Source organism: Pholis gunnellus (assembly GCF_910591455.1).
Source record: "Pholis gunnellus genome assembly, chromosome: 12".
Lineage (NCBI taxonomy): Eukaryota > Metazoa > Chordata > Actinopteri > Perciformes > Pholidae > Pholis > Pholis gunnellus.
Genome location: NC_136539.1, coordinates 17,822,910 through 17,841,981, shown reverse-complemented (window position 1 = coordinate 17,841,981; position 19,072 = coordinate 17,822,910). Strand labels below are relative to the sequence as shown.

Here is a 19,072-nt window from a genome sequence, read left to right as displayed (position 1 = left end):
TGCGACCACAAAGTAATTATCATTCGGTCGGTTTCACAAACAGAACACGTAGCCTACAATGGTTTGTTTAAACAGGTGAGTCTCAGTCGAATGTGTCGTGGTTGCTTGTTGTGACAGCAGCTGTTGAGAACAAGAACAGAACATGTAGGTCTCCTTGTTAAAGCCCTCAAATTGACTTTAGAGAAATGTTATATGCATAGCCATCTGTGTCGATTATTTACCAACCATTATCAACCATAAGTAACTACGAACAACCATTCCAGCATCTGGCTGAAAGTCTCCAGTTAACAGTGTTAGCAGACACTAAGTCACTACGATTTGCCACCGCAGCTGCACCACTAAATGTCTCTTATTGTCATCGAGTCATCACAGCTTCAAAGAGACTGCACTAGAAGTGTCAGCAGGCCCACGGAGATGAGTTAGAAAATAATCGCTCAAACTAGTGGGATCTATTCACATATGAGGACGACCTCTCCAATAATCTCATGTACGAAAAGTTGAAAATATGCCAACATATAATGTAACCATATGGATGAACGCCTACTTAGACAACTACTTGTTGATGCTGTAAATTAATCTAAGCCTCTGTAAATAATTAAGATGAGAAAAGATTAAATACAACCACAAGACCGACAAAATGTTGCAGAAAAATGTGTGTTGGCCTTTCAAATTACCAACATACTGTACATACCGTGGCACCAAAAGCCGAAATACATTGTAGAGTAGTTTAACACACACACACACACATGTTGCACTTCCATTAAATGTATCCGCTTCATCTTTTGGACTACCCCTGGGCAACAAACCATGAGTAGCCTGCTGAATGTAACTCTAGCATAAACGTTTTTTCTTGCATTTATTGGCGATAGAAATATGGTTTAATGAGCTTTAAGAAGGAAGCCATAACAATTTCACAGTAGGAATGTATTAAAATGTGTTTTAGCACTTTGTCTCAATTGTATAACAGACACAGTGAACCTGCAATGTTAGATCAGCTGTAACGATCTCTGCCAGGTTATGTATTTGTACCGCTTAATGATGACAGTAAGCTCAAGGACTTGGTTGTTCTTAACTGGCCGGTAGAGGCCTGTCTGTCTGTCTGTCTAACTGTGTGTGTGTGTGTGTGTGTGTGTGTGTGTGTGTGTGTGTGTGTGTGTGTGTGTGTGTGTGTGTGTGTGTGTGTGTGTGTGTGTGTGTGTGTGTGTGTGTGTATATGCATGTATGTATAACTTAACCATCTCTTAGCAAATCACAAATCCTGTTATCGTTATCTCAGTAGGAGGAGAGATATAGTTAGCTGTCCCTGCAGGTGGCGGGCAGCAGAGTCCTGCAGTGTGTTTGGCTAGCACACCAAACAGCTAAGAGGGCTAATACAGCTAGAAATAACAGGTTAGGAGACTAATCACAGAGCGGGACTGACATTTTCTGTTCAGAGCAAGTGTTAGACATTCAACATGAAGTGTGGCACAGTGGACTGCAGCTTCGCTGAGCTGGTGCGGGCGGCTGCATACTGTAGATTAAAATGAGAGCGCGTCTGTAGCGAGAGACGTTTGAGTGAGAAGTGCATCTGCAACGCTTGTAGTCTAGACGAGGGGCAATTATGGTTTGTATTCATTCCATCAAATATGATAGCAGTGGTCGTTGTAGACACACTTGGCAGAGATCTGCACTCTGCTAAGTGCAGCTTTCTCGTTTTTCCATGTTATGAGTAGCCTATAACCTAACACCCATACATTGACTACCGATACACGACCTTAACTGCTCTAAAATGAATTTGGATCTTTGACCACTGAGGTGGTTTGTATATCACACTCTCTCTGTCTCCCACTGTCTTCCAATTAGGTCTCTTACCACAGAGGACGTCAATAAACTTTACAAGGTTTTACAAGATTTATGTCTGACATCGTTCTTGGCACAACGCAGGGCAATGCCGTGACTTTCCATAATTACGCAAATAATTTGGCCTTCAAGCTCAAATTCTAGCTCCAAAAAACATTTCCATTAGTCATTTACACAGCTCGGCAAGACAGTAGTGCATTAGCAAAGACATTTTGCAAGCACTTAACCCTGCGTCCACCTTTCATAATAGCTGTGGTCAAAGATCTTTGTCACATACTTAGACAAACATTTGGAAATGAGCTCCCCTAACCCTCATCCTCTCAGTTCGAATATGAGCAATTTGTACTTCAAGAAAAAAGCACAGAAAACACTGGGAGCCCCATCTGGGCCCCTTTTTCTTACGTTTCTTCCTGATAACTGTTAATTCAACTCTTGAAATCTTGTTTTATTAGGATTGTATTTTTATTTTAGTGTGTTTAGCTCAAGAAACATGTTTTTAAAAAATCATTGAGTAACAAAATGAAATGTAAAGAGAAATGCATCTCTGGATGTTATAGTGTTAACCACAATTACTATATGGTCAAATCTTGATAAATACAGATAAAGTATATTTCATTGATTGATTAATGTAATGTGAGTAGAAACTAGAGCTTTTAGATTACAAAGTTCACTGTAATTGTGTCTTTAAAAAAAATCATTCCCAGGTATCAAATGATGAGCATGTATTTAATATTCGCCCAGCCACTAACTACAATTTTACTAGCAGATAGAAGCTGTGATTAACCTTTGTATCTGAATTAAATGCTGTGGACCATGTGGGTAGCTGGAGGCTTTACAGAAGATAGAGAGGCTTCAAAATGTCACCTTTCTGGGTGGCAGAGCTTCAGGCTGCCTTAACAATATGCATGGTTTGTAATGCAAGGAGACACCTCACTTTTTGCCCTGGGCCTACAGGGGGAGAACAACACATGCCCAAGCACTGCTCTACGTTAATTACACCTCATTGGCCTTAGGTAGCTCCATCAGCAGTTGGCTCCAAAAGTCTTTTGTCCTAATGAAGGAGAGAGATGAGTTCGGCACCTGTGTGCTCTCGGGTAAAAACAAGAACATGTGTTCTCTTTTTTCTTGTTCTGATATTTGGGATTTATCCATTCTTTAGACTTTCCATTGGCAGTTGTTGGCTACTGACAGATGGACAGCATGCAGATGGATGGAAGATGTGATTGTTATGAAATCTGCCATAGATGGTAATGGTTCCCAGATGATGACACCAAATGTCTCTCTGGGAACCCACTTATCTTCAGTGAGAAAACAGCCAACTTCTGTCTTGCAGTAAAAAATCATGAAAATAAAACAAAAGTCAATTTTGTTACACGCTATAGTCCATGAAAAATGGTCACTCCTGATGCTGCCTCTACACTTCAATTTCACCCACGCTCCTGTGATTCATATTTTATTTACGAAACCAGTTGATACAAGTAATTCATTCTTTGTGAATTAACTGCAAAACTTTGATGAATCGTCTACAGTGGTGAAGAGAACAGATGATCAGGTCAATCAAAACCCAAGAACATAATTTTTTGTTAAAAATGAAAGGGACAAAGTTAATCAACAGAGTTGTTCTTATTTATTGGAAAACCTCAACATTGCACTTGAATAACTCAATAAGCAAAGCAGCATATTGCTGAATAGCAGCTGTCCTGTGTGCACTAACAGTAGATAATGATAATGGTGGTGAGGCAGAGACCAATTTCAGATGTCTAGACATAGCAAGAAGTTAAATACAGTTAAAAGCACCTGGATGTTACGGTTGTGTGATAATGCAGGTGTTATTGTGGTCCACTGAGGGTAGCAGTGGTTGCAGAGCCTCAGAACAGCAGGGAGGAGGTGTCTCATACTGTATGTGGAGCATCCCGGCACCGAAGGAGCTGCCAACAGCTCTTACGGTTCTGCGCATAGATAGTCAAATCCACATACTTTAGGGGAACTAAAGAGCACTGCAGGACAGAGCCGAACTCACTCATTAGTTAGTCTCACGAGACTAGACCAGTCTAGTCCTCATGACAAAATGTACTTGAGCAAGACACAGAACCCTACATTTTCCAACGGTTAGGCCAGTGCTCCTCTGTATTTTAACTGTGGTCAGGCAGTATGTCACCCTGCCAAAGTCCACCAACAGCTCCTTGGTTTTAACATTGAGCTGGAGGCAGGTCCACCAAAGGGTTATGCTTCACAAAATCCTAAATTAGTCTCCCTCTATTCTCGTGCATCCCGGATACAGTAAACACAGCTAATACTGAGTTGTTTGGATGCTTTTGCATGTGTAACCTTCCAGATGTGGAAAGGAGACAGAACAATACATGGCTGGTATGAAAACAGCAGATACAGGTGAGCTCACTATGCAGGGGCCAGAGATAGGCAGGGAGAGTATTTCCAGACTCGTTATAAGCTCTGACTGGGAACTGAGTGACCATTCCCTAACAATGTACGACCGAGGGATACGCACTATTGAACGGAAGTGAGTAGATCCCACCTAATAAGCACCATAATGCTAAGACACATCAGCTTTGCATCGAATAACATCTGATCATAATAAAAAGAAGCTCAAGAGTCGTGGCTTAGCGCATACAACATCTCCTCTTTGAAAAGCAGCATTGATAAACAGCAGATGGCTATGAGTTCATTGATCATAGTCCAGCAGTTAATCCAAGTTTAACAAGAGCTCAGCTGTTTGGGTCTGATTCATGATATATGAACAACAGACAGCAGCGTGTGGATACAATCTGAATTTGTCAATTTAATAATATGTTTAAAAGATTTAAAGTCAATTTACAAATATTACCCTCGACTAGTAACCTCAGTTTACCAAGCCAGACCAAGATAATGCTGTTTGACTATTAGCATGAATCATCTCAAAATATTTCCGAAGACGAAATAACCAAAAGACTCAGCGTTGGTAAATAGCAGCACTATAATAACAGCGTGGCTTGACAGGCCGTGGTGCCTGCTTGACGAAATGCACCATGACATCGCACACAAGCAGATCTGTGGGTAAGCAATAAAAACGCCTCAACAAATGAATGCCTATAACGAACTGTATCGGTTTTCTGACCTGTTCACCTTGACAGGCACCACAGCAAAACTCAAAGTGCTCTGAGATAAACAGCCAGCAGCATCAGCAGCCTTATTGCTTGTACTGACATTTGCCAAGTACACCAACACCCAGCTGAACTGAGCCAAGACATCCAAGCAAGCACCAATGTCTCAATTTGGTGAAGTAAAGCAGCGAGCTTTGTAACTCAACGCTGACAATGGTGATACATACGGTGCGTAAAACAATTTGTGAGAGTTACAATGATCCCAAGCCTCCAACAGCACAGGCAGACTTCTGCTTTGAAGTGTGAGTTTGTGGGCTACCGCTAATATCCAATCAGTCATTGCTCAGAGTCGCAGAATACTGTCAGCAGCAGTGAATGTGGAGCGCACAAAAATGATTATGTCCATCATAACTCTGTTCAGAAGTGGCATGATCAGAATGTCGGCATGCAGGCATGCTGATTAAAATCTATTCAAAGCATCAGCAGCGAGGTGAAGGCAGAAATAATTAGGAGAGCAAGACAGCTTCAACAGAACACCTAAAGGTGCAATGCATATATTGTAGATAATGACACACTGGTTAGGTATAAGCTTCACTTGAATCGTCTGCCTGAAGCTTACAGGCTTTCCATGAAAGGAATGGTGTTTTTTTGTCAGATATTACAGTTATGTTTTTTTACTATGTCTCTTGTTTGCACTCTACTGTTTGCTGCTGTAATCCTGTAAATGTCCCCGCTGCGGGACTAATAAAAGATTAACTTATCTTACGTTCTAATAAACATTACAAAATGTGCTGCATCTCTAGCAATTTCATTCGTGCCAATACCCAACACCCAAGTTCAACCTGAGGATGCAGGACTGTGTTTTATGCAGCATTTACACATGACTTGAACCCACGTTCAATATGTGATAGTTTGCACAAATAGCCGCAAAGCTTATAAGAGTCTTCATTCTCAAATCAAAACACATTATCCCTGTCTACAGTAACAGTATTCACAAAGCAAAAGTCTCATTCAACCAACCTCAACCCCTCTGACCTGCAGTTGCAACAAGTAGATCAAAAGCACAAATGGACAACATATTGACTGTACTTTATTCTATAGGAGGATGTGGTTCTATGTAAATGAGTGTTATCCTAAGAACAGAAATATACAGAAACTGTAAAACGGAGAAATGCTCCCACACAACCCCTAGTATCTGTTTTTAAGGAGAAAAAAACACGACAGCTGCAAAAGTCCAAAAATTAACCATCAAAGCAATATTAATGACAGTAAAATAATCTAACATATTTAACACTATAGAAACGTTTGTCCTCCTGCTGTATACGTTACATAATATGATAATTAACTGAAAAACAAAACAAGAAAGAGAGAATGGTGAGACGCATTTCATCTGTGTCCAATGTCAGCTCATCACCCACACACAAACAACGGCACCTGTCTTGTAACCTTATAGATCGCTCTGTCACTCACACACACACACACACACACACACACAAACCTCCCACCACACACAACATATGGTAGAGGAGCCTCGGAGGTGGGCAGGAAGGGTGTTTCTCAAAAGGACAGGGCCAGTCTGGATAGAGTGGAGGCCAGGCGCTAATAGAATGAAAAATAGCAATCTGACTGGCACAATGTCTGACAGTCAAGACAGTTCTGTTACATTATTTGGAAATAGTGCATATATCACTTGATATCTCAGCATTTGGTGGCAAATACTAGTTTCAATGTCTCCTGTAATTATAGATTTGATTTGCCTTGCTACGCCTTGACATCTGTGAGCTCTCTCTGTAGCACTCTCACGGGGCATCCTGTATTTAAATAAGGGCTACAAATAGCTGCACTGTAAAAGTCAATCTGTCAAGATCCATTACTCTATCAGCATTTGGATATTTGCTGTTATTTTTGTATAAATTTAATTCTCAGGGTATGGATAAAGTTTTTGTGCACACCATGCGTTATCATTGAAGAAACTAAACATCCTGCACACCCTCGCTCACTGATAATCACTTAGAACTTGTGAAATGAAGTGACATTCTAAACATGTCACTGCTCACCAGGGAGTAGACCATGGAGATAGGAAATAAAGATGCCCTAGTGACTATATTAAAATAGAGGTGTTACAAGTACAAGTATTTCTCAACAGGCGTAACAGACATGTTTTGTCAAACTGGCCTTAAAACCCTTCTTCTTCACTTCTACTTTCAGAACATGCAGCTGTTTTTCTGGAACGCTGTGGGTCTGCTTAGCTCACATAATTGTCAGAGAAAGACAGATCATGATGTTTTTTTAACGCATTTTCAGCACGTTTTTCTTTTAATGTTACAAGAGACAAGTCTTGTAATGGCTTGTGGAGTGTAAACTTCACCTCATCTAATAAAGAACAGGACGGTCCTTATTACCTCCCCATGCACATCACTTCAGCGTTTGCGGGAAATCAAACTTGACAGGCCTGCTGTGCTGATTACAGTTGCAAATCGGTTATGAAACAATTGCTGTACTGAAAAGGATATGGGGCTTATGGAAAACGCTCCATTGAAAGACAGTTCTTTAATTATTCTCTTCCACTGGTACACTGGGTGAGGGAGCCCAAGACATCCACAATGACAGGCTCTCAGTGAGGTGATTCATGAATTATTCATCTCGATAACACTTGTTTTTGATCGTCTTTTACCAATGCAGAAAATCTTACCTCATTAACAACGTGTTTAAAGTTTACTTTACGGCCCAACTCCTACACAGTCTGTTCTGCATCGTGGCCATTTTTGCTCGTTATTTTCATGGTGGCACTTTCTCTTTCTCTCTGTCTCCCTCTCTATCTCTCTCCCTATCTTACTTGCTCACTCAACCATGTGATGAGAGGATGAGTTGTGGTGCACTGTAAATGTAATCTCTGTCAAGCCAGTCACCTCTGGCCGTGGCTCGATTGGAAACATCTGCTGGTGGTAGCGAGGCCAAACTTTGGTGAGAGAGTAGTTCACAGTGGGCGACGAAAGAGCAAGTGTCTGTGAGAGAGGAGGAGGTCCATTAGGAATGTGAATAGTCTTTATGACGCTGCATCCTGAGAGAGACTAAATGAAGTACGACAGGCTAAATATATGAGGTCTGAGCAGTGACGTGCGCTGGCTAAAGGAGAAAGCAGGTTTTGTTTTAAGACCCTGTCAAGAAGTCGCTTGTGACCATCCAGGACTTTCCTTGTTAAACACAACAACAATGCCTGTAGAACTAGAGTAGAGGTTATGCTGTAGTATTGTTCCACCCACACCTCGGACAGATGTACTTCACTTTAAATGGCCAATTTGATAATGTTAACAATGAGGCCTTGTCCACCCTCAGGATAAATCCGCGAGGGCTTTGACAACAGATAGCTCCAATTTCAATGGCGAGGGTTATTGCGGGGCATTACTACGGGGGCCATATAGACCTTGTTAGTGGGCACTTAACCATCTGTACACAAATCCCCACTACAACACAGTGGGATATTTTCCGCACAGCCGTGCCTCATCTCCACACTGACCTCTACAAACATAAGTGTCCTTTCAAGCCCATTCAAGCATACAGGCGGCATTCATAAAACACTTCTCCTCTTTAAACCATGACCCCATGAGAGGTGTGCTGTCGCGGAACATTCACAGCTACGTACGGATGAAACCTGACTATGGAATATCAATAGCTCCCATCTGTCCACTTCTCAGTCTCTGCCCCCCTGTCTTTTTGTTACTTGACACCGCCCTGTTTTAATGTCAAGGAAAGGGCATGTCTTGTAAGGAAAATGATTTGGTCTGACTGAAGACACTAGAAAATGAACAGGTCACCCAGGAGTCCCACTGGCAGATGGGTGATAAACCTTATCATTGAAATGTGAGGAGAATGAAACGACTCCACTGTGTATTTACGCGACAGCATTGGGCAGCAACACAACACGGGGCTGGAGGACAACATGTATAACACATGCAAAACTACAGCTTGTCATGATCCCAGTAAGAGAATGCTGTATGTCTGTGTAAAACTTGGGGCACGGTGGAAACTATTAGAATTATGCAAAATAATTTGTCTACATTTAGCACGGCCTCCTTATTACATGTACTATGGTGGTGAAAATGAGTGGATTCAGAGTGTAGAATGCCCTCATCTGCATTCATTAAATGTGCCCCTGGAAACAATCAAGACTGGGACGAAGCGGCTTGAGAACAATGTAGATGGATGATGAGGTGAACCTTGTTTGCTGTGTCTCCATATGGAAACTATAATACATTTTTCTAATGTCCATGAACTGTACATGAGTACGAGTTGGACACCAATACATCCAAACAATTGCTCCAAATGCCCGTTAAGAATTCCCTCTTTAAAGACAGACTGCTAACATAGACATCAGCATGCTGTCACAATAAGAGTTACCCTCCACAATGTATCTACCTATTGTACTGTACAGGCTGCTATGGATATACAGGGACTGGTGCACACCTTACCTGATTTTTCAAATCCAGCTTGGGGCACGGGCGTCCTCCATTGAAAGATTTCTCCCTGAGCCACTTGGACCTGATCTTCAACCCACTGCCACAGGATGCACTGCAGACTGACCAGGCTGACCAGTCACTGAGCTTACAGTCTAGGGGGCAAGGGATGTGGCAAACCTCCACCATGTAGCCTGAAATTCAACATTGGCAGACGGGAGGGAGAGGCCTCATTCAGACTTGCTCAGCGGCTGCAGCAAGGATCACAATAATAATGTCCGACAGACGTGCCACTGGCTTACACTCCGCCAGACCTTGGACTTGCTTACTTTGACACTAAGATGTAATTATCGGACTAATGAGTGTCTCCTTCTGTGCTAACTTGGCATGGTAAAACTGTTTAATGGTTTTCACACTGTATACTTTTTGTTTGTTTTTGTGCTGTCTCTTAGCTGTGTTTTACGCTGAAACATGCATAGACATAGTACAAAGATATAGAAACTAAACATTTCAAATAACCAGCTACCACATGGCATTACATGACATAATTAGGGTTTCACCTATATAATCATTTCTGATTATTCTGAATATTAATGTCAAGCCTATACTGGCAAGTACTGATTATGTGCTTATTATTTAACTATGTATGTAGGGGTGATTAAGAATTTGGACGTCACACACCACTGATTGGTTGGATTGATTGGAGCTAAAGAAAAGAAAATAACCCCATCCTCCCAACAAGAAACCGGCTTACATGAACACAATGTCAGACTGAATGATGTGAAACTAAATTCAGATTTACTCTAATTTTCATGCTACATGTTTTTAAGGGCCAATCTGTTAAACTAGTCATTTCCTTAGTACCTGCAATATGTTTCTGTGATTCCTACCTGAGTCTGTACAGCGGGTGGGGTTGACCAGGTGTCCCTGCTGGTCAATGCAGGCCACTGCTCTGTAGCGCAGACCTTGGCCACACTCTTTCACCTCCCGGTGGCTCATCCAGACCTGCAGCGACCCCGGAGCTGAAAGATCATGGAGGATGCATGCAGACCAGTTCCCGTAGGGCTGGGACAAGAACTCATCACAGGGACACATCTCTGTATCCTCCAGCGGGTACAGCTCCTTATGCAGGCAATGCTCCTTCTTTTTACTGCGCCCTGAGGAGAAGATGGACAAAACAATGGAGAACTTCTGTGCCCTGGATGGGTGATGAACGCTGAATGAATAGAGCACGAATGGGCTAACTTGTTCCCGTGTCGGAATAAAGTATGAGCTACAGAATGCATAAATATATTCATTGTTTCAATTAAATATTAGTTGATAGAGTGCCAAAAAATAAATACAACTTATTTTGTTCATTTATCTATGATCATTAAAAATACTACAATGCCAGTCAGTAAACTATAAACTCAGCATACATTGTTTATTTGTATCATTGTGATGTCAGTGTCAGCCGCCATATACAAGCACCAGCAGTCCATCATTCACTTTGTTAATATCAGTGGATCGTAGCCCACTGCAGAATGAGCAAAGCTTGATGAGCTTTACCTATACTGCACACAAAAATGAATGATGAGCGAGGTAAGCTGACCCATTCTTATAGGGTTGTTTTTTTTATCAAAACGTATCAAAGACAAATCTGTTACTTAAAAATACAGGTTGTCAAACAGAACAGTAAAAAAAAAGGTCTTGTCTTTCTAGATATTATGAATGGCAAATATGACATTTTCAGTAGCAACAGCGACACAGTTGAACATAATTGTCGTTACCACTTTCCCCAGCTGGTTCCATCACAGGCATAATCAAATACACAGCTCTTTCTAAACTTCTGGTTACATAACACACATTGCAGCCACAGCACTGTATGGAGGTTGGATTCATTGCATTGCATTCATTCATCTTCCCTGATATTATTTTATTTAGAGGAAATTATCATAACAAATTAATAGCTAATCTGTCAAAAAGTGCTCTACTATATGACCAGTGGCAAGGAAGCCCTTCTGCCTGTAATGCATATTCAGATAACACTCTAAATGACCCCCAGGAATAATAATTTGAAAGCATATTAAACTTTAATTTTTCTCTTTATTTTGAAGCCCCTTAAGGGAATGGTGCACACTTAATGTCTTTATTACGTCACTGCAGCTAAACTCTCTAAAGGTTAGACCTGAGTAATTGTTTTGCTACAAGAAACAACACATTCTGTGCAAGTAGAATACAAAATACAAACAAGATTATTGTGTTATTCAACTAGAAAACAAATCTATATTTCTAACCTTTAGTATGTCATTTGTATGCAAATGCAGCACATTTAGGCTTGGCACGTACAGTACAGCCATTGTGTGTTACCATGAAGACCCAAAAGAGTAAAAAACTGCTGCAGCTGAGTGTTCTCCCACTGAGGAGGAGACACAAGAAAGAAAAGCTCTTTCCTTTTTTGCCTTTTGTCTTGGGATGCACATTTATTCCCTCCCTTTCTTTTACATTCATGACTTCTCAGCAGCACACAGTGGTTGCTATTCAATAGTAATGATAAACGGTGCACAGAGAGCTTCTGATTCAAGGGGTTGACGACGGTGGAGAAACAGCAGACGATGCAGAGCTGCACAGATATCCAGTTATATCATTAGTTAGTAATGTTCAGTTCAGGATGTGTGATCAAGTGCTGTAATTCTCTTTTGGGTGTACCCGCTTTCCCTCGTCTCGTCTTGTTTTATATCACTGAATAATTTCATGTATTTCCCATAATGCTTTTGGCAGCCCCTAGCAACTGCACTCCAACAGAGCAAGAGTTTTTATTTTTTATTTGTTTGCAATACTTAAAATCCACAAAACATGATCTGCTGATGCCTCTGTTGATGGAGAATTTGGTACCAAAATGTTTCTGAACGTGATTGTGGCTCCACTAGAACCATCATGTCATCAACATTACCTAATGAATATTAGAAAATGGAAGGAAAGATGCACCATGGAGAGAAAGCAATTGTTTCATCATGGATTTCTTTCTTTAAAATCCAATATATTCCCCAAAACACGAGCTTTTTGTCTAATGAGGGGGAAAATTAATTTTTAATTCCAAAGACCTCCATAAAGACCTCCATTAAGACTATTAGAGGTAACCGCTCAATACAGTTCACTTCAGGCTTCAAATAATTAGTCCTGTCCATTATATCTGATGAGTATTAATAGATGAGCATGAGCAGGAAAGTAATTGTACAGCAGCTGAAAGGCATGTGTTCCTCTCCGACACTGTCACTTTTAATATCAGGACAAGTAACAGATACAAACTGTCAAGCTGTCTAACTGATGATTGACTGTCTGCTCTGCATCATTGAATAGTGTTATATAAGAGAGCTATGGGTCTTGTTCTGTTCTCAGCAGCCATCAATATGCTGCTGACATCAACATGTTAGCGTTGCTATAGTGCATTGTTTAAAAAAAGAAAAGAAAGACATTTTACCGTCGACGGGTCTTGATATACATGTCATCACCAACCAAGAAAAGCGTTTGACGGGAATCACTGGCCCCCATGCACGATTTGCATTCAGTCATAATAAAGAGAGACAATCCAAGCAAATGCAACCGTCTCGACTGGAGTTTGGCAGAAGCTTTTGACATTTCTATCATATTTTAATGCTAAATGCAATTCATATGTTCAAATTCTGCGTTTCCCCTTTAAACTGTTCTATTGACTGGATGGAAATGTTTGTGGAATAGTATTTAGATGATCATGAGCGACAAACACTGTCCCTTGAATCCCTGACTGATTGTGAGGGTTTAGGATAGATGTTTGAATGAAGAACTCAAACCGATAACATCACCAACTGAAGGAAAAGAAAGCCAAACCCAGGGATTAATTGTAATCATTTTGGTGAATCAGGTACAAATTAATTAGTCCAATACTTTGGTTTGTGACTAAATACTTGGCATTGAGCTCTAACCTGTGTCTAACTCAGTGGTGTTGTAGATATATTACAGCAGACCCCCAAACTACGAAACAAAAAAATGAATGAATGAATGATATTAATAAAATTAATTGTTAAAGTGTAAAAGGGTTCAAAACATTATGATGGAAGTTTATAATAGCCATTCCCATTTGCACTTATGTCTCATAAGTTGTTTCAGCAATTTTGGGGTTGATACCATTTGTGACACAGATTTGAATCCACAAGAGTCTCAGCTTTCCAGTCATACCCAATTTATTTGATCCATTCCAAGAGTGTTGAGGGACTCCAGTATGCAGAAATATTCAAATATAACATTTTTAGAATAGGCAAAAAGAACACATTGATACTGCATCCAAAATGTGATGGGGGAATGTCTGTAAAGGGAAGACTTCTGGGTACCAATAGAACCCCAATGTTCTATTTCCCTCAACACAATTTAGCTTAATTTAGGAGCGTAATTCATTCCCCTGCCCAACAAGCCAGCATGTCATGGAACCAATGGATTCATTAGGTCGTCTAGTTTCATATGATGTCAGCCTCCTCTCTTTAGATTTAATACTGCCGGTCTCAGAGGATTAAAGTAAATACTCTTGACACTGCAAAAATAAAAGGGCCACAGAAGTCCTTGGCCTAAGCCAGATGGAGAGAGAGAAAGACACTCGCATCTAACACACACGTAAAAGCAAACAAACGCAAGGCCTGGTGAAAGAGTTGCACAGCAGTTTAGCTAATTCTGCTATATTCATGCACCCCTATTTGTTTCATGGGCCCTGGGTGTCCTCGGCCTCCTGTGTGCCCACTGAGCAGCCCATCTGTTTCTGTAGTGGGTCTGATTGCAAACATTCTTCACCAAGTGTGAACTCACTGCCATCACATGGCAATTCACCAACAATCTGTTCAATCTACGCCACTGCTGGTGGTTGATTGTCGAGTGCCAGTGCAACATCACTTCACTTTGACAACTACATTACTGGCAACAGCACCACTTAGACCAACAGGCAACACAAATATCTGCATTTAGGACTGCAATATCCACCTTCTTTTAGCATTATGCATTTTTCATTAAATGTAATTTTCCAAACGTTCTTTGTATGATATTTGTTGAGAAGATGCTCCATTAGGAGCCATAATACTGTGCAGTCTTCTTTCTCGCTGTAACACTGCCAGAGGTGTGCTGAACAGCATCTGCAGTGAAGTGAAGTGTCTGCTGTGGAATAGCAAGCCCACGTATGAATTAGCTTGACAAAGATGTCAATCGACAGATAATAGATGACTGATGTCCCCTTCAGATAAATGTCAACACAAACCTTTCCTCCACAGAACTGACTAAACAACACAGAACTGATGTCCTAATATGTTCATGCAGAATCATGTTTGCATTTTTCGTCTGCAATTCTTAGTTTCAATAGTTGGTAGGAATGATTCATGAGCATCTTTGTACGGATTTCATTCTCACGGTGATAACTGAGCTCATGAGAAGGCTTCTGAATGTATGAGGCTAGTGCCTAACTAACTGTCATTTTCAGACAAACCAAAAGAAACAACTCTTCCAACAATTAAAAGAGATTATCTGAAGGCGGTTATAATGTGTATTAATATTGTTATCACTGCATAACTGATATATTTTTAGACTTTATATTTCTACCTATATTTTCAACGCATAACAATTTATATGGCTCACAAGTCAACAGTCCCAGAACAGTCATGTCATAAAAGAACAAGTATCTCTATTCTATTGTAGCCCAGCTCTCCAATAACATAATATCTGATAGATAAACCACTCGACTGTGAAATATAGGTGCATAATAAATCCCATATAAACGCTCTCCCTGCACTCCAGCCGAGTGCTATATCTTCACTTGTTATAACTTTTCTCCCTCAACTAACTCGGAGGTTTGAGTAGATTTCAACCAATCAAGCACTCAATTAATCATTCGTATGGCCCATTTAATAACATGAAATGAAATATAACTAAGTACATTTAATCAATTACATGAAATAAAAGAAGAAAATAATTGCATACTATCAGACAATTGAGGAGGAGAGAACTAAAGACATAAAGTAGGGAATACACTCGAGCAAGAGATAAAACTGAGCCATCAAATAAAATAAAATAAAATAAATTCTGTTCCCTATGGCAGATTGACCATTAGAAATACAGTATTTCTATAAAAGGCAAAGCTAAAATGATACCCATGAGGCACTTAAAAGCTTATTCTGACAAAGAAGAGAGTCAGAGCAGTTTTGAATGGCTCAGTAACAAAGCTGGGTAGTGTAGCTAACCCATTTATCTGCAGTTAAGCTCTTACAGATACACACACAACTCTGCTCTCTGATCTGTGGCAGAAATAATTCACAGAACTTAACGCTCGAATGCCCATACAACATTCAACAAGCTGACTGAGAAGAAGAAATTAGCTACAACTCAATACTTTACCAATAAAGCGATGGGGGAAAAAAACCAAACGTATAATTTTCTGAACATTTTCCACCCAAATCAGGCCGTCCTTTATTCTGACAGGAGACAGATTCTGATTACAGCAGCATCTGCGCGAATGTGTACCATTTAAACATCAATGAGTCATTATCCTATTAATGTTGAGACATTAGTATAATTAATATAAACAAGCTAGAAGACTGGCATCCTCTATGCCGTCTTTTCAGAGTAAACAGAGCTTTCAGAGCTCTTGACGAGGAGTGACATCGTAATTGCAACAGGAACCAACAGCATTTACTGAAAAATGAGATCTTCATTTTGTGTTTTGCAGATACATAGTAAAGAAGTATTCATTGTAAGTATATAGACAAATCAATATCAGTTGATGAAAGATGATGTATACTATTTTTATAATGTCGCTTGCAGCATGGATGCAAATCCTCTGCCAGGGACGATATCAATCAAGAAAGGCTGTGATTGCCACTGTGACTGAGAAGCCTGCACATCCAGCATGACCACACAACCATAGGGTTAAAACCAGGTGAACTGATAAGCCCAGTCCACTGCTTGCCAGCCCAAAAGAAAGAAGACAGTGATAACGTGGGCCTGCTACACAGTATCCGAGAACATACAGGGCAAGAGGCGGTAGAGGTGCACAGATGGTGTGTATTGTGGACACGTCACCAGTCTATCGGTAGAACGACACAGACAGGCATTTTCGCACCTATAGGCAATATAGAATAATCAGTCCACCTTATCTGCATGTCGTTAGGCTGTGGGTCGCAATAGGAGCACCTGGAGGAAACCTGCATGGGATAAACACGTCACTTCCTCTCAGAACGGCAGCAGCAGCACCGCGGATTCTAGAACATTCTTGCTTTAAAGCCACAATGCTAACTCCTGAGCCACCCAGGCGGCGCTCGTATATAGATAGACTGTCACATGTACAATTGTGCTCCTAGTCATGCCAATAGGCCAACAAAAGGCCAAACAATCCCATGGGCTTCTGAGTGTGACATTAAACATCAGAGGCGTAACATCAAAAAAAGTAAAGTACAAATCCGATGATTTGCTCGTGTGTGTGTGTGTGTGTGTGTGTGTGTGTGTGTGTGTGTGTGTGTGTGTGTGTGTGTGTGTGTGAGAAAGGGAGGGGTTAGGTCGGGGTGTCAGAAGCTGACAAAAACTAAACTGTCGCGCAGTGCTGAGGCGTGGCTCCTCATTTTATGTCATTTTCCTTTTTGTTTGTAAACACACCATTGTTATGGGTAATGAGAGGTATGATACAAGGGAGGCTGTTGAATTATGACAAGATGAAAATTACACATAAACCGGGGAACGTCTGTCACAAAGTGACTTACAAAAACAAGATAATTATAGCCGCTGTGTACTTTGTCTCGCACGAAAACTCAATTTCCATGTGTTAGTGACAGGGCTGTTGTGTTTATAGCGTTCACCGTATTCGGCAATGTTTTCTGTATGAATTCAGTCGTAGCATAGGAAATCCAAGGGACATGATGCAGTACAACTGAACAGCATTTTGTTAAACAGCCTTTTGGACCGTCAAAATGACTTTTGGTTTAGACACGCAGAACATACTGCAATATGGCTCAAGAAGGCTTTTCAACATAGCGGTATCATCTAAGCAGATGTTTTGGAAAGCTGCCAACTCCCTTAACAGCATCCTTGAGCTTAAAACCCACAGTGGATTCGCTTTACATCAATTTACCTGACATTTAAGAAAGTGTTAAAGTCGATAAACTGAGCTTTAATGACCATTACGGCCACACTCTTACCAAATAAAACCCACCACAAAGCCTGGGCTGATTTCACGTGTTGGATTCTTAGAGCATTATAGAAGAAGACAGGATATGTTTACTACAACCCCTCCGGCATCGGATCAAATATTCATGAAGACAAATAGTATCCAGCCTGGTCTGCAACCACAGCATGTAATTCAGATTTGCCATCTGCACTGAAATAAGAGATTGCAAGCTGTGAGAGACCTAATTTAGACCTGACATACAGTGGAAAGTTACAGTAAGAACCACAACGAGAAAAGAGGTGACACTGGATCACAGTATGTGTGTCAAGCCACATGGACTTTACAGCAAACGAAGAATCTGCTGCCATCGACAACAACCCTGAAGATCAAGGGATGTAGTTGATTTGGAATCAGCGTACAAAGTTACTTTATATGTGCTACTTCATGTTGTGGTTCATACAAGTATTTGACGTGTTGGGAATGATGATGTGTTGTTCTAGTAGAGCATTGACACGTTTGCTTGTGAATTTGCAGTGCTGAGGGCCATCCTCGAGAACGCTTGACCTAAGAATCCAACCTTTCCACTGGTGAAGATGAAACGGTTACCTTCAGCTATCTGTGTCACCCAATCTGTGAAGAAAGGTGGAAACTTTACCTGTGAGCACGCGATTGCGACTGCGGGAGCTGCCGCATCCAGCGCAGTCAGAAAACTTGGACCAGGCAGTTAGAGTGCAGTCATCCTTGCAAGCCACTCGGCACTGTCTGATCTGAGGGGGCAAGGGGCCAGCCCATCGCAGGCACTCTGTCATATTGGCCGACTCTCCGCTCTCCCCAACACAACTGACTCCTGCAAACACAGAGGGAGGCAAGAATGTCACTCCAATTATACAGACAGTGCACACACACCAGATCACATCGCACCCAAGCTGACACCGAGTCATTGGTATCGTTTTAAAACTTAGGTTTTCCGTGCGAGAATAAGCCTGATTTTAGCATTCGGTCACATTCATAGACACAGTTTGATTGAGCAGCAACTGGGAGGGACAGGTCTACTGATATATTGTATGCTTGGTTGAATGGCCTCACAAAGAAAAAGTATTTAGAGAATTGTCACTGTGTAAGTCGGAGCTATAAAAAGCAGCGCAGCTTTCATGTTAAGATCTAGATAAATGCTAATTCAACCTTCAAGCACAACACCCTTATCAGACTTCTTCAGACAACTATGATTTATTGAATAATAACAAGGCATTCATAATAACAGACTAACATAAAGGCTAAATACTTTTGATCAGAGTATCCGTATCTGATCTAAGAGGGATGGAGATATCACAACCAGGTACTGTAGCTGCAACATGTGCCTGTGTGCACTGAGAATAAGTACTTAGAACACACAGCAAGACCAGATGTGTTATTTCTGTTCCTAAACACCTGATGTAGCACTCAATTCACCGGAAACAGACTTTCAGTCCAATGTGGCTGCTTTAGATTACTTTGGAAAATACCCCATGACACGTATTTTGGTAATTCTTTGATAT

The 19,072-nt window shown here is 40.9% G+C and overlaps 1 protein-coding gene across 1 annotated transcript in view; it reads right to left on the bottom strand.

Moving 5' to 3' along the window:
- The window catches only part of thsd7ba (thrombospondin, type I, domain containing 7Ba), a gene marked incomplete at both ends in the record, with an annotated part of 112,231 nt that overhangs the window by 22,863 nt on the left and 70,296 nt on the right, over nucleotides 1-19,072 (bottom strand). The window contains 3 exons of the mRNA XM_079170856.1: nucleotides 9,407-9,585; nucleotides 10,282-10,548; nucleotides 18,193-18,384. Coding sequence (XP_079026982.1) covers nucleotides 9,407-9,585; nucleotides 10,282-10,548; nucleotides 18,193-18,384 — 638 coding nt within the window. The remainder of the gene's footprint in view (nucleotides 1-9,406; nucleotides 9,586-10,281; nucleotides 10,549-18,192; nucleotides 18,385-19,072) is intronic.